General features: G+C 42.4%; 1 protein-coding gene and 1 pseudogene across 3 annotated transcripts; one reads left to right on the top strand and one right to left on the bottom strand.

The window, feature by feature from the left end:
• The first annotated feature begins 1,393 nt into the window (after positions 1-1,393).
• On the top strand, positions 1,394-9,798 carry LOC129838321 (troponin T, cardiac muscle-like). 3 transcript variants are annotated; one of them, XM_055905232.1, is made up of 14 exons: positions 1,394-2,534; positions 3,068-3,106; positions 3,692-3,715; positions 4,279-4,296; positions 4,650-4,667; positions 5,270-5,288; positions 5,402-5,465; positions 5,629-5,745; positions 5,984-6,061; positions 6,168-6,281; positions 6,412-6,524; positions 6,790-6,880; positions 7,971-8,008; positions 9,584-9,798. In XM_055905232.1, the coding sequence occupies exons 1-14, from the start codon at positions 2,492-2,494 to the stop codon at positions 9,621-9,623; spliced, it is 816 nt and encodes a 271-aa protein (XP_055761207.1). In that variant the 5' UTR covers positions 1,394-2,491; the 3' UTR covers positions 9,624-9,798. The 3 variants fall into 3 exon arrangements, with proteins under 3 accessions (XP_055761207.1, XP_055761208.1, XP_055761209.1); XM_055905233.1 differs by lacking the exon at positions 3,692-3,715 and having other exon boundaries at positions 1,398-2,534; XM_055905234.1 differs by lacking the exons at positions 3,692-3,715; positions 4,279-4,296 and having other exon boundaries at positions 1,400-2,534.
• A 355-nt stretch (positions 9,799-10,153) lies between these two features.
• Positions 10,154-22,327, bottom strand: LOC129838403 (dynamin-1-like protein; annotated as a pseudogene).
• Between the last annotated feature and the right edge of the window lie 319 nt (positions 22,328-22,646).

Genomic DNA, 22,646 nt, shown 5'->3' with positions numbered 1-22,646 from the left:
GTTTAAAATGGTCCCTATTCCTTATCTAGTGCACTAGAGCCCTGGTTAAAAGTAGTGCACTATATCAGGAATAGTGTGCCATTTTAGACACAGCTTTGTGTGGGGAGAAAAGATTCAAGGGGTTCAGTCTTTATCAAGTATTTCTTCAACCCATCCATGCCCCCTGTCATTTCACCACTATATTCCTTCTCCCCGTGCTTATTTGTGTGAAACAGAAAACATCAGTAGTCTTGTCTCTCATGTCCAGGTAATCCGATCTAAACATGGCAGATGAAGAAAATGAGTAAGTGTAGCCTATTAATCTTTGTCATCTCAGAAACGATAGAAACGATAGCTTACACTACAGTGTATTTAGTCATGAAAATGTTATTCAAAACAATGTCTTCCAACAAAATGTCTCATGTTTTTTGTTTGTTTTTCTTTTCAGGGAGGAAGGTACAGCAAGACTTTGAGAATTTCTTATTACTTTTTTGACTAAACAAAATGTGCTTCAAGCCACTGTACGCTGAGTGTACAAAACATTAGGAACACCTGCTCTTTCCATGACATAGACTGACCAGGTGAAAACCTATGATGCTTAATTGATGTCCCCTATTAAATTCACTTCAATCAGTGTAGATGAGGGGGGGGGGGGGGGGGACAGGTTGAAGAAGGATTTTTAAGCCTTGAGACAATTGAGAGATGGATTGTGTATGTGCAACTCACAGGGTGAATGGGCAAGACTAAAGATTTTGATACGGGGTATGGTAGTAGCTGCCAGGCGCACCGGTTTGAGAATGTCAAGAACTGCAACGCTGCTGTGTTTTTCACGCTCAACAGTTTCCCGTGTGTATCAAAAATGGTCCACCACCCAAAGGACATCCAGCCAACTTGACACAACTGTGGAAAGCATCCCTGTGGAACGCTTACGACACCTTGTAGAGGCCCGACAAATTGAGGCTGTTCTGAGGGGAAAAGGGGGTACAACTCAATATTAGGAAGGTGTTCCTAATGTTTTGTACACTCAAATACACGTATAATGCTAAGATTGACTATATTAGCTATATTGCTGAGCTGACTTCACCTATGTCTGCGCGGTCGCAGAAACCCCCACAGAGGAAGGTAAAAGCTTCGCATGGCTTCGTGCGTTACTTAGACGGTGTTTGATTGAGTGCAAGATAGATATACTGTAGCAAGTCTATTGTGCTTCTTGTGTCATTGGCAAAGCCTGTCATAGGCCATTCATTACTGTTCACACTAAAAGTCTCCATGAATTTCAAAAAAGCATGCTTTGTGTACCTGATCAAAATATACGTTAAATGAGATCTTTTTAATGTGAAATGTAAAATGCTATGTCTACGTTTGTCTGTCGAGATAAACATGTGGAATTTGCATGTCATTTGTATACTGATTTCGTACCCTTCTGTCTTTGTGGTGTGTGGTTACATGAACATCCAATTCATGAGTATGAGACTTATACCCTTTTCATGCGTCCATCTCCATATTCCATCCAATAGCTAGACAGTGTTGTTCACTCCAGAATGGTTTTCAATGTTCTGACAAAGGTTGCATGAAATGTGTGTATGTACTGTATGGAAATCATACTGATACTGAATCATATTTAAACAATCTGATCATTATGTATGAAAATGAGTTTCATACCAGTTTGATGGTGTAATAAACAGTTTGCCTTGATCTTATCGTAGAAGTGGCCCTGACTACAGATCTAGGATCAGATCACCCAACCCCAATTCTAAACCACAATCATTATTATTCTTAAACAATATCTGACCCTAGGTCAGTGGTTAGGGCCAACTTCTACCAACTCATTGCAACTCATAGAACCACTAATCAATCTTCTGTCCACTCATCAGTCGAGGTTGAAGTCCCAGCAGAGGAAGGTAAAGCGTCCCATGTGCTGTGAACTGCATGGAAACAGATCTATAAATGATAGTATTATCAAGATGTGCATATTGTACAGCTAGAGATTCAGTTTTCTTCAGGGTTGAAATACTCTATATTCCTAGGTCATACATACTAGTTTCATAAAATGCATTGTAAGATTTTGGCTCTAGTCACTGGTACCTTAATTTCAGATGGTGTACAGTATTCCTACAGTTAGTGCTGCATGAATGATTTTGGCTGTATTAATGATGAGCAAAACAATGTGCTTTATTCATACATATTTCTGATGTCCTTACAATAGAGGCTGCTCCTGCAGAGGAAGGTCATGATTTTCAATGTTTTATATGTAGAGATTCTGCATGCTAATACTAATATACAAAATACTACATTTTACATTTAGAAACATTTAGAAAAATGTTTTGGTATGTGCACGCATGGTGGTTTTGTAGTCAATCAAGTCGAGAGCAGTTGTCTAGCGGATATACATAATATCTCTCCTCACGGAGCTGCAAAATAATATTTGCTTCCTAATCAGAGCACAGACTGTATTTCTCTCTGCCTTATTTTCTCTGCCTTAGCATAACAGTGGCTGACACTAAACAATCGTATGCCTTTAGCTGTAACAGAACCTGCCCCAGAACCTGTAGAAGGTAAAGCTTTTCTTGGCTATTATTATTATTATTATTATTATCGGCTTGCTACCAAAAAAGTAATCATCTTTATCAAAGGTATAGTTAAGTGATTTATCTGCAGTATATCTAAATATGTAAAATTGCTGAACTATCCCGTTTTTAAGTTATTTGCTTCACTCATTGCAAATTCACTAATCAACGGCATGACTTTACCACAGAACCTGCCTCTGCAGTCGTAGCTAAACGCTGTCATTGCTTGATATGCTTCTTGCTTTTGCACATGATTATTATTATTGAATAATAGTAATAGTTGATCCACTTGCTAATCCTTGCCTACCGTTACCATAGAGACCACACTAGACGTAGAACCAGGTGATGCTTTCTTGCTTTTCACATTAATTGTCACTGCTGCATGTTAGGATGCACCCTAGCTACGGCATCATGATTCTACTTTTCTTGTCAGTCTTGCCAGAGATAAGTGTTTAGAGTAAAACGTCTGTCTTGTTTGCTTCAAGCTTTATTCACATACTAATGTTGTATCTTCACTATAGAACCAGAACCAGAGCCAGAGCCAGAACCAGAAGTAGAAGGTAAAGGCCATTTTTGCTTTACCATGGTCTTTAGTTTCTAGTATATATGTATATTTGTGCTAATAGTACACATTCATTAATGCCAGTGAAGTAATCTAAGACACATGAGCAATCGGAATAATATTAATGTAGCATACAGTATAAACGTATTTTCACAACACTGACTGAGTTATTTTTTATTATTACATATATTATAATATATATTATTGTTCTTGACCTCATATTTTTACACTCAACTGATCCACTCCTCGTTCTCTTAACCTCTACATTACGAAGTTTTCCCCTGCATGGATTATACTGTAGCCATAGTAACATAATATATTAACTAGGCACAACAGCAGCATGCAGCTAATCTGGCCCACAGGTGCTGTCAAAGACGCAACAAAATATTTTTGCACATTCATTTTCGTAATTATTTGCTTCATGCTTCATTGATTCATTAATGTGTCCTTGCAACAGTGCCCCTGTTGTAGTAGGTAAAGCTTTTCTTGGCTTCATCTTACAAATATGTACAGTACATCATCTCATATTCTATTATTCGCTTCATGTTTTCCTATCTTTGCTAATCAGTCGCTTTTATAACAGAGCCGCCCCCCGCAGTAGTAGAAGGTAAAACTTTTCTTGGCTTCAAATTCACTTAGTTTGAGCTGCATTTGATATCCCAGATGTATGCATGTTATAAACTGTATTATAAACTGGGTGGTTCCGAGCCCTGAATGCTGATTGGCTAACAGCCGTGGTATATCAGACCGTATACCACGGACGGATATGACAAAACTTTTATTTTTACTGCTCTAATTATGTTGGTAACCAGTTTATAATAGCAATAAGGCACCTCGGGGGTTTGTGGAATATTGCCAATACACCACGGCTAAGGGCTGTGTCCAGGCACAGAACAGTCCTTAGCTGTGGTATATTGGCAATATACCACACCCCCTCGACCCTTATTGCTTAAATAGCACACCTTTCACTGGTACCATTTGGGCCACTTTAGCATACCCAGCTAACAAACGTATCATATTGATAACCCCCATTACTGATTCATATGTACTGATTAAATATCAATAGACCTTTGCAGCATGTGTTTTTACAACGTCATATTCTCACACTCCACTGATCCACATTTCTGTCTGTCGACTACTAAACGAATTCTTCTCATGTCCCTCACATAGAAACGCCCGCAGAAGAAGGTACCTGTTATACGTTGTTGTCTTGTACAGAATGCATGAAGTGTAGACCTATAACTATAGACTGTGACGGTCTGCTGTGAATGTTCTTTTGTATTCCTTAGTATCTAATACTTTGTGTTTCATACCATTCCGCTGCCTGTCAGAATATTGAGCCATCACTATGTGATAATGCATTGGTTTTGGTTGCATAATACACACTTTCATACAGTAGGTTTCAATAGATAAGGCCTATCACTGAAATATCCTGCCGTAATAATCCAATTTGTTACCATAGAGTACTGTAAATGTGTGAATATTCTGTTGAAAGCTCTGTGTGTAATCATCCCTTCTCTTTCTATGTTTTTCACCAACAGCCGGTGGAGAGACTCAAGGTGAGTGTTGCCTAGTTCTTTGTAACTATTGTTCTAGGTCTAGTCTTGTTCTATGTAACTAGTTCTAGGTCTAGTCTTGTTCTATGTAACTAGTTCTAGGTATAGTCTTGTTCTATGTAACTAGTTCTAGGTCTAGTCTTGTTCTATGTAACTAGTTCTAGGTCTAGTCTTGTTCTATGTAACTCATTCTAGGTCTAGTCTTGTTTTATGTAACTAGTTCTAGGTCTATTCTTGTTCTCTTTAACTTGTTCTAGGTGTAGTTCACTGTGTGTATTTTGTAGAGAATTTCAGAAAATCATGTGTCTCAGTCTTATAATATTGGATTATTTTTGCTATAAAACAACAGACCGTACTGAAGGCACAAGTAGATTTTGTTTTGAAGTTTTGAAAAATGTCTTTTGAAACATTTTCAATGCTATTTATGTTTTAAAATACTTTTCAAACCTTTGGATTTTTCTAAATTTGGTTAAGAGACATTTCAAAACATTTTGATTTTACTAATCAGATTTATATTGATTTTGATCACTTCTTATTTCTACTTTGAATTAATTATAATTTAATATATAATAGAATATAATAGCCTTTTCTGTTGTGACTTACAGATTCCAAAGCCAAACCAAAGTAAGTATTTGATTCTATTTCGGCCAACAACTTTCTCTTGTGGTTTGCCGTGTCACTGAATCAAAGTAATTGAATGGAGAGTATTTGATGGACTCATCTCAAAATTTTTTCAGAAGTTTTATGCCAAATGTTGCCCCTCCAAAGCTACCAGAGGGAGATGGTAAAGTCGATTTTGACGTGAGTGATGCAATCCTACCAGCTAGATTATCTGAATATAGCAATAAGAGTGCCACACTCACTAATTCACTAATTACTCTGTGTGTGTGTGTTTGTGTGTGTGTGCGTGCGTGCGTGCGTGCGTGCGTGCGTGCGTGCGTGCGTGCATGTGTGTGTTTTACAGGACCTGCACAGGAAGCGTCAAGAGAAGGACATGGCTGAGCTGACCTCTCTGATTGAGTCTCACTTTGTCCAGAGGAAGAAAGATGAAGATGAGCTCATCAGTCTCGTCAACAGGATCGTAAGTCCTCTACTGTAGCACGGCTGGAGCTCGAACACACACACTGCTGGAACACTTCATGGGCGTGTTGGTGAACTGCACACTGTGTGCAATGAGTGACATTGCAAGCCTGATGTTCTGGCTGGCTCCCATAGCTTAAGCCCAGGCTCAGTGTGCCAACATAGTCTTGAGGTACACAGATGAATCAAGTTGGATACCTTATCTGTGTGTCTATGTGTGTGTGTGTGTGTGTGTGCAGGAGAAGCGTCGTACCGAGAGGGCAGAGCAGCAGAGGATTCGCGCTGAGCAAGAGAAAGAGAGGCAGGCCCGTCTAGCCGTGAGTCTCTCATTGTGTCATGTTTCAATTGTGATGTCAAGGCCAACTGCGGCCCGAGTTGTTTTCTCCTCTTCTTTAACCCTCTGTTTCTCACTCCCCGACGCAGGAAGAGAAAGAGAGGAGGGAGCAAGATGAACAGCGCAGGAAGCACGATGATGACGCCAAGAAGAAGAAGGCCCTGACTACCATGACTCACACGTACGGTGGCATCCAACAGAAGGTCAGCGCTAGCTCCGCACTCACTCGCTCTCACTCATGATCACAACATTCGCATCAGAGTTGCTGCCCCCTCGTGGTTATCTTGACACTTGCGTGCCCTCTCGCTGTGCTGCGGTGATGTCCTTCCACAGCAAGAAGGCAAGAAGGGAGCCAAGAAGCAGACTGAGAGAGAAAAGAAGAAGAAGATTCTGGCTGACAGAAGGAAGGCTCTGATCATCGACCATCTCAACGAGGACAAACTCAAGTATGATGTGTTTAATTACCCCGAAATACTGACGGGTCTTTGGCTGAGTCTCAAATGGCACCCGGGCTCTGGTCAAAAGTTATGCACTTTTCAGGGAATAGGGTGTCATTTGGGACACATGTTGAAAGCTCTATTTCATTGTTGAAATTATCTACTGTACATAAATACACATGGTTGCTTAGAAAGTCTCCTGTGAAGGAGAGACCAAAAGTAGAACCGCATGCGCTGACTGAACGCTGGCTTCCCATTGGTTGTCGTCCTGCAGGGAGAAGGCCAATGAGATGTGGCAGTGGATGATGGAGTTGGAGGCGGAGAAGTTCGACCTCAGCGAGAAACTGAAGAAGCAGAAATACGACGTAAGGGTTCTCACTCAGGTCCAAGCTAGGGTGATAAAACCCGTGGCTGTACTGTGCATTGTGATCCACAGGGTAAAAACAAGATCACTGGTCGTGCCAATGACATGACAGCATAGTACAGTGATGATTGCAAGATTGTGATGTTTTACTTCAAATGGGTCTGGGTCTTTTTCATGTGTCCTGACCTCCATATCATCTCCTCTGACCTCTTTATCATCTCCTCTGTCATCCAATGACTGCATACCACAGGAGGGCTGGTGAGGGGAGGACTGTTCATAATAAATAATGGGAGTGAAACGAGAATAAATGTATTTACTACAACTGTGATAGGGTTGTCTCACCTATCTTAAAATGAATGCACAAACTGTGTACGTCTCTCTGGATAAGAGGGTGTGCTAAATGACTAAAATGTTCATGTAAAATTAATGGTATCAAACACATGGAAACCAGGTGTTTGATACCATTCCATTTATTCCGTTTCAGCCATTTCTATGTGCCAGTCCTCCCCAATGAAGGTGCCACCAGCCGCCTGTCCCTTAACATGCTGTAAATGGAGTCCATTTCACTGAGAGTAACTTACACTCATGAAATACAAAGCAGTTTAAATATATACATGCTTAACAAGCCCCCTACTCTGAAACTGGTAGTGTTAATCCTACTGCCTAAGAGGACACCCTACGAGGGGCGTAGCTGTCTAAAACTCTGACTTGCTTCCAGATGAATGTTCTCCAGACCCGAATCAATGAGCAGCAGAAGTTGTGAGTAATCGGCTGTGGGGGCGTCAACCTCATTGTTGTGTAGTCTGCTGTCAGTCGTTGTTGTCAGAGTGAGCGTTTTTTATTTTACACTCGGGGCTCAGGGGAGCTCAACCGGGCGACCGGGTCAGGTCAGGTGGTGTACCACAGGTGAATGCTTTCGACCACAGGTGAACCACTGGTGAACCGCACACTCCTCAGACAGGTGGTGGTGCAGCCAGGCCGTGGCTCCAAAAGGATAGAATCCAAACTGCAGGATCCCAGGTTTCCCTACAGGTGTCAGTCAGTGTGTTGTCTCAGTGCTTAGGCAGCCTCCACTGTGTGTCCCTTCACAGATCAATCAGCTTCTGGCCCGTGTCCAGGACCACCAGAGGTAAGTACCCAGAGCCACACTGGTCAGTTTCTCCTCTATTTAAAAGAGCTTGGGGGGCCCAAACCAACCAAGCAATTATAATGAATGCTACTCATAAAAATAAAAAAAAACATGAAATAAAGCCCAGTGCTGGAGTACTATCAAGACATTCAGGGGTGTCTCAAAAGTCTAAAGAGGCTTCCTCTCTTCGTCTCCTCTCCTTAATCTGTATTGATCTGAAGACACAGGATATGTGAAAGCAACCTTTCCTGCTTTTTTTTCTTTCATCAGTGCCGATGAAGGAAAGGAGACAAGGTGAAGGAGCTACTTTAGACTATTGAGATACACCCATTGTCCCTCCTCACCCATTCACTGTTCACGGTCATAACCCCAAGGCCTTTTAAAGTCACATGATCCTGCTTGAAGAGAACTAGCTGGGCGCATATGATTCAACCTGGGAGAAAATATTAGGATCGTAGTGCTGCATCCTAAGTTGACCAGTCTTTTGAGTGGCTCCTTCCATTCCATCCATCCCTCTCCATTCATCTAGAATAGACCCCAATAGTCTGGGAAGATCGTGATCCTAATCAACAGCCTACTATTGGCCCCAGAACATTGTGTCATCATCAAAACTGACAGTATATTATAGTCTTTGTAGGTTAAGGAACTTAGTTAAGTCGTATGTATTGCAGCGCATACAATATGTACTGTGATGCCTCCAAAAAATGACCTCTGGAAAAAATTCTGTAAGTAAAGGACAGAGTCCAAGATGTCTGGGTTGACTCCTGTCCACTATCTGAAGTCTCACTGTTTTCTGATGGTAAGTTGAATTTTACATACAGGTATTGGCTGGCTATAGCTTTTTAATTAACTCATATGTCAGACTTTAGGAATGATAGATTGATAGCCTATGATAAATTATACATTTAAATTGTGCATTATGGGTGAAATTCTAACTTCCAATTCAGTCAAAACGTTCACTCAGTCATGCGTTGATGTCAATGGGAAACTACGAGAAAATGAAAGCTAGGATTTGACCCTAAGAGAACATCACGGTAAGACGGCTGAAGATAGGACACGATCGCCATGTCATTCATTCATTCATCCTCGTCCTTCACTAACCCCCGGTCCTGTTTTGTGAAAGTTCTGTGTTCCCTTTCATCCTGTGACGCATGCCACCTCTCACAGAACTGTCTCTGTTTCCATTCCCATCGCCCCTCTCCCCACTTTCATGCATCAGTCTATCTATCTCTGACTCATTCTTTCAAAACTCTACTCTCTCTCTCTGGTCCTGTAATCATCAGAGAAAATGTTGAGGATATATATGCTGAAGATGTTGCTGGTAGAACCTTTGAATGGCCACCATACACATATCCTCAATATTTTAAATATTTTGTTTGTCATATGTATTCACTTACGTTAGCATAATAATCACTTTTAGTATTCCTTTTAGCTCAAAGTGGAGCTTTTTCAGCTCTTAGTATAACCACATGTTTTGTTCCTAAGCACAATCATTATAATAGCGACACCTACTGGCCAGATAGAAACAGTTGCAGAGGTGTTTGACTGGTCTGTCTACTCTGTGTGGTTTCACAGTGCCAAGGGCAGAGGCAAGGCCAAGGCGGTCCGGAGGTAATGAGACCTGGCAGGATGAAGTCTCCAGGACTGAGACGCCAGACGATGACGGGGGATTGTTTTGTTGTTCTCCTTGTTATCAGCGCACATGCAAATTACTATGGAAATGTGCTGTTGTCACGGTCACTGTTTGCTGTGGATGAGGCTAGAAACAATAAAAATATGTTTGCTTTTGATTGTGTCTGATTTAATATCAAAGAAAAATAATGAAAAGTTGGAGGCCGAAAAAAAATGTACAAGACTCGTGCTACCCATATGAAAATGCACGGATGACTCCTGCAAGTCGCTTCGGATAAAAGCGTCCGTCAATTTGTATATATTATTATTATTATTATATAATGTACAATACTGTGGCTCCAGTAGCGCTAAAGCTTTCGTCTCAATTCCCCGAGGTCGTGAATTTAAATCTAGCTTCCTTCTCTCCCTCCACCTCCATCTGATAACTTAACATAACGTAAAGCGTTTCGAGCATCTGGGAAAAGCGTTATATAAATCCAATCAATTATTATTATTAGACAAGGCCACAAGTGATTGAAATAAATACATCTATTTGTTAACCACACATAGAATACCACAGTACAACATAACACATAATAGTGCCTGCACAGTGCAATCCCTTACAGAAAAAACACATGACTTCACATGTAGAAAATCAGGATTTCGCATAAGAAATTTCACTTGACAACATGCTTCTGGAACACTTCACGTGATGTTTCACGTGTGAAATCGGGTTTTTGGAATACTGCACATGTGAAAACAAAAATGATACACAGTGCTTTTCACATAGTGTTTTCAACTTACATATTTGACACACATAATTACCTGGTGTATGTTTATTTCTACAGTTATTAGTATTCATTTTGTCCTTACCTGGGATTTGAACGGCATTCAAATCTGCCTGTTACGTCACCATGTCTGTGTCAAAAACTGATTTCACCTGTATTCCTACACTGGACTTAAAAGTAAATCTCAGCTTTGTTCAAAAATACATTCAAGAAAAAATGTATTTATCATAGTGATTCAGGAGTAACACTGAAAAATGAAAAAGAATAGTATGCCCCGCCAACATTAGATATATATACAGAAAACCCTCAAATGACTGAAATACCTCAATTAAATCAATGATGTGAAAATACACAGATTAACTGATAACTAAAATAGCAGTGCATATGGCTTTCTTTCGCTAAGTGTATAGGTAATGAATGTGTAGGGGAATACTACAGACTTTGTGGCACAGCAGAAATATCACCACACCTCAAATCGCAGGTCATATTTTAGCTGAACAGCGAACCACTCACTTTAAAACCACCATACCTTTTCATTACTTTACTTATAAATTGTTTGGGATGGTTTGGGACCATCACATGATGTCCTGACAACTGGTAAAACACATGCCTTGAGAACATCTTACAAACATCCTAATATGGTCCTCACCCTTTACGGAAAAACCACATGAATTTCATGAGATCGCATGTGATCATATGTGAAGTTAACGTGATAACGTGACAATATGTAAAGCAAAATGTGAAAACATGAAACTACAAATGACGACATGTAAGCACGTGAAGACATGATCTCATGTGATGTTCCAAAAATACGTTTGCAAATGATTTCAAATGTGAAATTTCACTTGCACATGATTTCACATGGGAAGTGTTCCAAAAACACGTTTTCACATATGAAATGTCACGTAAAGTGTTCAAAAACACGCTTTCACGTGATATTTCACATATGAAATCCTTTGTGATTTCCGGAAGGGGGACACCAGAAACCTGAATTTCCTGCTACACCACCAGGTCTGTGGCCATGATAGAAATCGGCCACAGATTTATTGTCAAGAATACATGTTTGCACTGCTAAAAGTTGCACAGAATCAAGTCAATAATTGTGAGATTATCTGACAACACCAACAAAAAAGTAGCCGTGCTCAGGGACACTTAACATTAAGTGTGCATAAATGCACTCAGGTTTGAACTTGCACACATTCGGTCTGGAGTGCATTAATGTCGCAGCAGAACATATATCCACACACTCTCAAAAATAAGAGTACGGTTACGGTACAATGTTGTTCCCTGGTTTACAAAAAGGTCAAATGTACACTTGTTGTACCTTCAGAGGTACATGATACTGGTCGGGAAATGTGCGGATAATCTAGTAAAATGTTTAAAACAATATTTACCCGGTGCCTCCCGAGTGGCACAGTGGTCTAAAGCACTGAATTGCTGTGCCACTAGAGATCCTGGTTTGAGTCTGGGCAGCCAGCTGCGACTGGGAGACCCATGGGGCAGTGCACAACTGGCCCAGCGTTGTCCGGGTTTGGTTGGCAGGGATGATCTTCGCCCATCGTGCACTAGTGACTCCTGTGGTGGGCCAGGCACAATGCATGCTGACACAGTTGCCAGGTGTATGGTGTTTCCTCTGACACATTGGTGCGTCTGGCTTCTGGTTTAAGCGCGCAGTGGCTGGGTTGTGTTTTGGAGGGCACTCGACCTTTGCCTCTCCCGAGTCTGTATGGGAGTTGCAGCGATGGGAAAAGACTGTTGGATACCACGAAAAAGGGGTTCAAATAAAATATATATTTTTAATGGAAAAATAAAATACAAATACGATTTTGCCAATATATTCAATCATTACTGCAGTTTGAAATGTAGGTGGGGCAATGTGCTGGCGGGGGCTCATTAGCATATGTTGGGCCATTTATTGTATTTGTGCCAACCGTCAGTGGAAATGTTATACCAGTTTCAGTGATGTATCATTATGTTGATGATGGTTGAGCCCCTCTTTTGACACTGTCAGTTCTGCAGTCTTTGTAAGAACAGTTGACAGTCAAGAGCTGCACTGTTAAGATGTTACTGTGCCTTTCCAGTAGCATAATGGCAGCTGGTTCACAGAAAGTAACATTGTCAATAACTTACTGTCAACTAGCTGCAGGTGGGTTATTGTAAGATTCACAGTAACTTACTGTAGCTAATCTGTCACACTCACTGACCTGGTGGTCTGGTAAGAAAGTGGGTATTACAATGACATGGTGACTAGCTAAAAATGAAATATTGTATGGCTCTTTGGCATCAAATGCACTTATGTTCGCTTTTAATAAGACTGGATAAGCAACAGCGTACAAACTCAGTGTTTATGAACAGAATACAACAGACCACATGAACTGGGACTACATTCCCTCTCATGGGAGACCAAAAAGAGCTAGTTGAAAGCCACGCCTGCAATATTCTGCCACTGCTACAGTATGCTGCCAATTAGCAAGTGACGCACATGTTGTCAACAGGAAGTCAGCGAAGACACAGTAGGTTACTAGCATGCATTGCTAGTGAAAGCAAGTTGCCTGTAGGTTACTGACAACGGTTTGCCGGTTAGTACTTATGAATCTTACAAAAACTTACCTACAAATGGTTTTCAGATAAGACATAGCAAATTCTGGCAACAAAATGCACACTAACCTCTTTACAGTGCAGCTCATTACCGACACATTTTCTTACAAAGTTTGCAGAACAGACAACGTTAGAGGTGTTCAACTTGACGTGGCATAACCATCAAACGTTTAAACTTCTACCGATGGTTGCCACAAATACATATATATATTTGACCATGCCCCAAATATGCAAGTGAGCCCTACAATGAAATGCCCCCATCTATCAAAGCACAGTGATTGTACCTTATATTCCAAATATTGGGTGGAAAAATGTCCCATTATACCTGCAAGGTACCGAACTGTACCATGTGAGATCATATGTGTAGCTGTGAAGTTTACGTTTGAGTTTTTTTGTACCCCAGGGAACAACACTGTTCCTTAACCATAGCCTTATTCTTTGAGAGTGTGTTAAACATATATTCCAATCAATAAGTATGGATGTGGTGGCACTGCAGAAACATTGATGGACTCAACCAAGAGGTTGCAAGTTCAAATCCCTTAAGCATTTAAGTATGCTCTATATCAAATGTCCTTGAGCACTGCACGATTTACATTGATGTTGTGATAATTGGACAATTAATGACTTTATTCTGGGCAGATTTCAGCAAAATCCAGAAATGTATTCTTGCCAATAAAATTGGTCCCTATGGCTCTTTCAGGCTCATAGACATAGTGGTGAAGCAGGACATTTCAGGTCCCAAGTGTGGTCACGGTACAAAATTACACAATCTTTTTTTTTTTTTTTACAGTAATTGAAATCAGAATACAGCAGCACTGTCATTTTATTAGAAATAACACCTTCAAGTTGTTTGATAAATAGGCAAAGTGCAACACATTTTTCGTGCCAATATACACTGAGCATATAAAACATTAAGAACACCTGCTCTTTCCATGACATAGACTTGACTAGGTGAATCCAGCTGAAAGTTATGATCCCTTATGGACGCCACTTGTTAAATCCACTTCAACCAGTGTAGATGAAGGGGAGGAGGCAGGTTGAAGAAGGATGTTTAAGCCTTGAGACAATTGAGACATGGCTTGTGTTTGTCTGCCATCCAGAGAGTGAATGGGCAAGAGGATGTGTGTCAATCCTCTCTGTTCATGGTTAAGGTACCAACCTCTAGCATGTCTCCTTGCGTCTCTGGGACATGTCCTCAGACTCAGTGAGGAGGTCGTTGAGAAGACCAGACTTATAGAGCTGACCCACCAGCTCACTCTGCAGACTGTCCTTCACATGGTTCACCAGGAAGTGCATCACTGCCTTGGGCACGCTACAGTACGGAAGAGGGAGGGAGGGAGAAAGAGAGTGGGAGAGAGAGAGAAAGAGAGTGGGAGAGAGAGAGAGAAAGAGAGTGGGAGAGAGAGAGAGAGAGAGAGAGCGAGAGAGAGAGAGAGAGAGAGAGAGAGAGAGAGAGAGAGAAGAGGGAGAAATCTGAGCTGCTGGCCTAATGGGAGCAAATACCTCTAGACTTCAACACTGCACAGAAATACAAAGGGTGGCAGGTAGCCTAGTGGTTAAGAGCGTTGGGCCATTAACCAAAAGGTTGCTGGGTTGAATCCCCGAGCCGGCAAGGTGAAAAACATCTGCAGCTCTGTCCTTGAGCAAGCCAGTTAACCCCAAACAACAACTGCTCCCTGGGTACTGTGGATGTCGATTAAGGCAGCCCCCTCTTTGATTTAGAGGGGTTGGGTTAAATGCGGAAGACACATTTCGGTTCAGTGCAACTGACTAGGTATCCTCTTTCCCAAAGAGAGAGGGACAGTGTCAGAAAGCACCTGTCTTGGATGTTTTTCCGGACGATGAGAAAGTAGGACTTGATGAGTCTCTCGATGACCTCACAGTCACGCTGTTCCCGAGAAGACAACTTCCTGGCAACGAGAACAGGCTGCGGGAGGAGCGGGAGGAGCAACAGCATCAGCCAATCACTGAAGAGCACCACACAGCATTTTGAAATTGAATAACTTTATTATTCGCTCACCACATCCAGCAGGTTGACGGCAAGGCCCTTATGAGGGCTGGAGGGGCCAGAGCTGGGGGCCCCCTCGTCCCCTTTCTTCAGCATGCCTCTCCAGTTCCCTGTCCCCTCCTGGTCCCCCTTGGGCCCTGCTCCGGGAGCCTGAGGTTACACACAAACAATCAGATGTAAAGCCATTTTTTACAGCAACTTGTGCCTCGAGGTGCTTTGCAGAATCCCAATACAAACCAATCTATTTAATCCAGAGCCAAACTCAAACGCACAGAGAGGGAGAAGGCAGAGAGGACATTGTTAAGAGAGGGCATGAGGGCTGGGGAGCAGACTGAGTACACAGAGCAGAGCACAGCAGGAAGCACGGAGCATGCCCATCTCATGCCCCACCTTGTCACCCTCCGCGTCCACAGAGGCAGGGGGCTCGGTAGGATTGGGAGGCTGGCCGACTGGACCATTAACTACTGACTAAGAGGAAGAGAAGAGAGAATGGAGAAGGGACTTGTGAAGTCAGGAGAGGTAAAGAAGGAAAGACCAGGGACAATTGGTATTATATTGCGATTAAAGAGAGCTGGAGAGATTGAGCTTGGGAGCCATTTTGTTTAGAGTATTATAGAAGAGATTCAGAGTACGTGTAACTGATGTGAAATGGCTATCTAGTTAGCGGTGGTGCTGCGCTAATAGCCTTTCAATCTGTGACGTCACTTGCTCTGAGACCTTGAAGTAGTGGTTCCCCTTGCTCTGCAAGGGCCGCGGCTTTTGTGGAATGATGGGTAACGATGCTTCGTGGGTGACTGTTGTTGATGTGTGCAGAGGGTCCCTGGTTCGCGCCCGGGGCGAGGGGACGGACTAAAGTTAAACTGTTACATACGGTGGTCAGTTAGTTACCTTATCCCTGGGGACTGCAGTGGGCAGCTCTCTCATTCGGTTTCTCCTCAACTCCTACAGGACACAGACAGCACGGAAGAAAGTTGCATCCCTTTTACAACACACAATGTCCTCTGTTGCTCAGTTGATTCCCGGTACCACCCATATGTAAAATGTACGCGCGCATGACTGTAAGTCGCTTTGGCTTACAGCGTCTGCTAAATGGCATAGGTCATCATGTTATTTGTACATCCCAACTACTATCCTACAGAATTCCTGTCAACAGAAAAGGTCATGAGCTGCCACCTCTATGTTGTTGTTCATGACCCCACAGGCATCAGCAAAGTCAGGGTGTTTGGTGTTGACGTAGGCCAGCTCTATGGCCACCAGATTATGCACCTGGAACAGGAGACTTGTATGTGATGCGATACAATAACCCGATGCAGTTGGCATACAAATAATCCACGTGCAGATTACACCGTTTGAACCTGAATGTACCATCTCATTGGTGATAGGCAGCCTTTTCCTGAGCAGAGAGGTGACCACTTCTACTATGGCATCATGGAGCTTTGGAAATCTCAACAACTCCTATGGAAAACACACAGGTATCAGGTGTGTGTGTGCGTGGACGTGTTTATCTATACTTATGGGGACTAGAACGAACAAAAACTGGGGACATTTTGTTGGTCCCCACAAGGTTAAATGCTCTTTCTAGGGGGTTTAGGGTTAAGGTTAGAATTAGTGTTAGTTGTAGGGTAAGGAGCTAGGAGTTAGGGCTAGTTTTAGAGTTTTTGGGTTAGTTATACATGACAGTGTGTTGGTGTGTGTGTGTGTGTGTGTGTGTGTGTGTGTGTGTGTGTGTGTGTGTGTGTGTATGTATGTATGTATGTATGTATGTATGTATGTTGTGTCTACCTGTGTGCTGTAGTTGCTGCAGTGCTGGATGATCCTCTGCAGCTCCTCATGGACCAGCTCCACACAACGCAGCCTGGGCTCCTCCAGTCTCTTCACCTGCTTCTTCACCAGCAGCTCAAACGACACCTCGGGCACAGAGACGGACGAGGGCCCTAGAGACGGAAAGAGGGAGAGAGCGAGAGAGCAATTAGAGACTAGAGACAGACATGTACCGTGTGTTGTTCAGACAAAGTAGCATTAAGAAGAAAGACAGATGATTATTTATCCGTTCCCCAGTTTGAAGGTATGCCCACTCTTTAGTCAATACTGTCAGAAGGAGAGAAGAAGAACCTCTCAGTACTTCTACTCACAGTGGCGTTCCTGATGGCAGTCAGGATATCTATGGTGTTGAGTCCTCCTAGGGCATCCACTGACTCTAAAGTTCGCCCAAAAGTCTCGTGAAATATGTAACAGATTCTGGCACCACCGCGTCTGAAAAAAAGAGGATAGATGAAGTTAACGTGTTGTGACAAACACGTTGTGCTACTATGAATCAAAGGAATAGTGCCAACATTCAAACCCCAATGCTATTCGCCTCAAGCACTTCATAATACAGGTAATAATACTACATAAGGTGCATCTCTGGGTTTTCACAGGCATTTTTCCCACACATCGGCACCTCCTTGTGGAACAGAGAGGGTACTACTACTCACAGCTCGGCCGTCTCAATGTACTTGGCCGTGCCCTCGATGGTGTGGCAGTACTCCGCAGCGAACTTGGTGATGAGTTGCAGCAGGGTGGCATTCTGGTCCTCCACGGGCTGGCCGTAGCTGCTCAACAGAGACGGGTACTGGGCCGCCGGCACGTAGATACGTGTCTTCAGCTCCGGTAGACAGTCTCTGATGTGGTGCATCAGTAACCTAGCAGGGTCAGGAGAATTAGACTCATAGAACTTACAGAACATTGATTTGAATGGGACTTGAATGGGAATTCCAATCTAATAGTTCTAATTCTATGGGCACAGTATCTGAGACCTTGAAGATTCATGAGATACAGTAGGTTACTGTAATGAGAATATTTCAAACGAACAAAGTTCATGTTCAGTTAAGTGTGACATTTACCTTTCTGTAATACACGTGATTTCCAGTGTTCTGTTTGTGACACTCGGGTTGAAGGTCACTAGACTCGATGCTGACTGTTATGGATTAAACTATCTGCTGAGTGATTAAACTATCTGCTGAGTGATTGACGTCAGACTGGAGGTACAAGGACACACTGATTATTATTGTATTGTCTGTGAACACTGTGATTCTGTAGCAGCTGACAAAGTCACTGGCCTTTTGTTTTGACTTCCTACAAGCCTCTTGGCTGGTGTTTACAGAACAGTTGTCAGCTGATTACGATGTACAGTGCATTCAGAAAGCATTCAGACCACTTGACTTTTTCCACATTTTGTTATGTTACATACATTATATGTTACGACCCTAAGCACACAGCCAAGACAACGCGGAAATGTGCCAGACTTGTCCCGAAGCCATTCCTGCGTTGTCTTGGCTGCGTGCTTAGGGTCGTTGTCCTGTTGGAAGGTGAACCTTTGCCCCAGTCTGAGGTTCGGAATGCTCTGGAGCAGGTTTTCATCAATGATCGCTCTCTACTTTGCTCCGTTCATCTTTCCCTCGATCCTGACTAGTCTCCCAGTCCCTGCTGCTGAAAGACATCCCCACAGCATGATGCTTCCACCACCACCTTCACTGGCCCAGCCAGAGCCCGGACTTGAACCCAGTCTAACATCTCTGGAGAGACCTGAAAATAGTTGGGCAGCGACGCACCCCATCCAACCTGACAGAGCTTGAGAGGATCTGCATAGAAGAATGGGAGAAACTTCACAAATACAGGTGTGCCAAGCTTGTAGCGTCATACCCAAGAATACCCGAGGCTGTAATCACTGCCAAAGTTACTTCAACAACGCAATATGTCAATGTAATATTTAAAATAAAATAAATATATAAATTAGCAACAATGTCTAAACCTGTTTTTGCTTTGTCATTATGGGGTATTGCTGTGGTGGAAAAAGTACTCAATTGTCATACTTGAGTGAAAGTAAAGATACCTTAATAGAAAATGATTCAAGTAGGAGTGAAAGTCTAAAAGTATTTGGTTTTAAATATACTTAAGTATCAAAAGTAAATGGAATTGCTAAAATGTACTTAAGTATCAAAAGTAAAAGCATAAACCATTTCTAATTCCTTATATTAAGCAAAGCACAGCACCATTTCATTTTTTATGAAGGACAGCCAGGGGCACACTCCAACACTCAGACATAATCTACAAACAAAGCATGTGTGTTTAGTGAGTCCATCAGATCAGAGGCTGTAGAGATGACCAGGGATGTTCTCTTGATAAGTGCGTGAATTGGACCATTTTCCTGTCAAAATGTAACAAGTCTTTTTGGGTGTCAGGGAAAATGTATGGAGTAAAAAGTACATTATTTTCCTTAGGAATGTAGTGAAGTAAAAGTTGACAAAAATATAAAATAGTAAAGTAAAGTACAGATACCCCAAAAAACAAGTTAAGTAGTACTTTAAAGTATTTTTACTAAAATACTTTACACCACTGGGGTATTGTGTGTAGATTGATGAGGGGGAAAAACAATTTAATACATTTTAGAATAAGGTTGTAACGTAACAGAATGTGGAAAAAGTCAAGGGGTCTGAATACTTTCCGAATGCACTATAAAGGCCTTCTCAGTGATGACCAGTTAGACATTTTCTCTGCTTCTGTGCTGGAGGGGTCTTCCTGCTGCAAAAATCAATCCGATTGATTTTTGATCGACTTTATCTGTGACTGCTCTTCTCTTTTGTTCACCTTGAAATTCCTATTACAGAATTCCATTCTAGTAGTTGCAATTCTATGGGCACAATATCTGAGATCTCAAAGTTGCATTAGATAAAGTAGGTTGCACTTTGCGATTCATAGGTTGTTTGCCTGACCACCATTTTGGCTGATCAGAGCTAAGAACCTTGACTGGCAAGTGTTGCTACAAGTCACTACTGTAGTTGCCACTACCATTGCTGATGTGCTTATGTAATATCTAACTGCCCTATGGAGGAAACAATAATATTCTCACCTGTTCAGAGTCCTGGCCTGATATTTGGTTCCATTTCAATTAGCGAGAGAGGGATACTTCTTCTGCAGGAAAGCATCTTCATCTCGGATGGCATCGCTCACGACTTCTTACTGTTGATGTCCAACTGACTCCTGCACGAAACAGAGACGTGTCGGCTTCACAATAACACAAGACATGTTTCAGCTGATGTTCATTTTATGTAAGATAGAGTAGAGGCTATTATTGGGAGTGAGTGTAACCCGCTACAGTAGAGTATAACGCCAGACCTGTTGGTCACTCCGATGAGGCCCAGTTTGACAGGGATGACCCGGCCCATTAGGACGTCCATAGCATCAGTACCAGCGTCACCACCGCCAGTGTCCTCCTGCCTGTACACAACGACAGACTAGAGAAAGGAGTCTAACACAACATACTGTACACAACATACACTTTTACCAGTCGCAGAGAGAGATAAGTGGCTGCCCAAATACTGTGGATGAAAGTGAGCATTATAGCCATTTTACAGTGATGTGAAAACTGAAATGAGGGTCAAAGCAGAAAAACCCTGACATCCAAACTGTCACCATCAACTAAATAAGCAGGAAAAAACTCAAACCCAGTACTGACCGTCGGGGTTGACCTCACGGGCCACTTTGAGGGCCTCTGAGGTGGCCATGTCTGTGTTGGCAGCGGTCACAGCCAGGATGATGGAGTTGGGGTTGGAGACGTGCTTCAGGATCAGCTCTCTGATCTGTACCTCTATGTCTTTAGGCTGGTCGCTCACTGGTACCTGTAAGGGGGGGGGGCACAAAACACAGAGGAGTGACTGACAACGGAGTCTTTCTAGTGTATCAAGTGCCAGCCAAGGTTTCAGTTGCCGTGCATGTCTGCGAGGCTTCTAGCTTCACCTATGCAGAGCAGACACTTAGTGTACAGTTCATCTCCATCTCTAGTCACTGTTACCTTGGTGATGCCGGGTAGATCCACCAGAGTGAGGTTCACCACATTAGGAGAGAAGATCTTCAGGTGAATAGGCTCATCACTGATCCCCTATAGGAAATACAATGACAAACAATGACTAGCTGTGTTGAAATTGTGAGGGACGTATGATATGAAGGAGGTTAATTTATAAAGTCCTAAATTATTACACTGTGATTGTCTTACCTTGTTAGTACCTGACATTCTTTCCGTTTCATTTTCGATGTCCTGCCCGATTTCACTGAAGTCTGTGTAGATCTGAAAAGACCAGCTTTGTTCATGTATATTTTCTTCAATCAACAACACAGAAAACAGAATATCATGAGTAGCAACACATATCACTGTTTGAGATAAGTCATACCTTGTTTTTGGTGTGTAAGAATTTGCCCCATTCATCTCCTTCCACGCCTGTGGAATACAATAACACACGGTTAAGATACACATTTTCACCTAACCAAAATAAGGTCATGGAATATGGGATATGAATCAATAATATAATGTATCATACTTGTTATTTAGCAGAAACGTTTATCCACAGCAACTTACAGTCGTGTGGTGTACACATTTAACATTTGGGTGACCCCAGTGGGAATCGAACCCACAACTCTTGGCTTTGCAAGTACAATGCTCTACCAACTGAGCCACACGGGATTACAGTCATATGATTAGAATACTTTATTAATAAGATCTCTATGATCACAATCATTTATGGAATAACCCTAGATAGACTGCTTGTGCAGGTGTGAACGGTCTGGTATACATGTCCCTAATAACTGTCAAGGGCGGCATGTATAGGAGAACACAAAAAACCAACAGACAAGACCGTCACACAGCTGAGTGTTTGTCCACGTTGTGTCTACCAACACATTCACACCAATAATAGCCACACAACTGGCTCGTGCACAAACAGAGACAGAAAGGGGTGTATTTTTAACTGCACCACGCTCCGGTTCAATGGCTCATTTTAAGCAATCCGGATGTTTTGCCGAACATAATGAAACCCTCGAACACAAAATAGCTGGATAGACAACAATGTATGTAGCTAGCTAGCCATGTAGGCATCTTTCAGTGTCATGTGAAGAGCCTAGCAGCCCTATTTTGACAGCTACGAGGGGATGGGTTTTACCTGGGTTCCAACGACTGCTATCCGCGGCAGCTGTATTATGTCTGCTCCCACTGTATTGAAGACATCTTGAAGCGTGTTTATAACGGCGATTAGAGCCTCCATGTTCAAGCTAAATTGACACCTTTCTAGAGAGATAAAGTAATGGAACAGCTGTCCACCAGCTCTGTTCAAATTCATTCAACGTCCCATAGACAACATTGAAATAAGCCACTGCCACCAGTCTGCGACTGCGTTGTGTATTATTGGGACTTGTAGTCTTCCAGATTCCAAACGCTCTCAAACGCTGCTTGAATTTTCCAAATAGGACTGCATTTCCCAAGATAAGGCCGCTGCTCAAAAACATATTGTAATGTCGTTTTTCGATAGATGTGTATGATCACTTTACTGGTCAATTGCACACAAGCTCCAACCGAAATTTGACATCCTCTTTTAACCCAACCCCTCCAAAAGACTGGGCAGCCGGGGAGCTTTTGTGGGGTGACTTGCTCAAGGGCACAACGGCAGGCAACAGCCTCTATGATTTGATACCGTCAACAATCCAGTTACCAGCTCCCGTCAGACCCAGGGCTGGCAACCCTCCGGTTGCTTGCTCGCCTCTCAAACCGCTAGGCTAAAATAGTAGCTACATTATAGTTGCAGATGATAATATACATAGTGTTTTG

This window comes from Salvelinus fontinalis, chromosome 39, assembly GCF_029448725.1.
Source record: "Salvelinus fontinalis isolate EN_2023a chromosome 39, ASM2944872v1, whole genome shotgun sequence".
NCBI classification, from domain to species: Eukaryota; Metazoa; Chordata; class Actinopteri; order Salmoniformes; family Salmonidae; genus Salvelinus; species Salvelinus fontinalis.
This window is presented reverse-complemented; position numbering and strand designations above follow the sequence as displayed.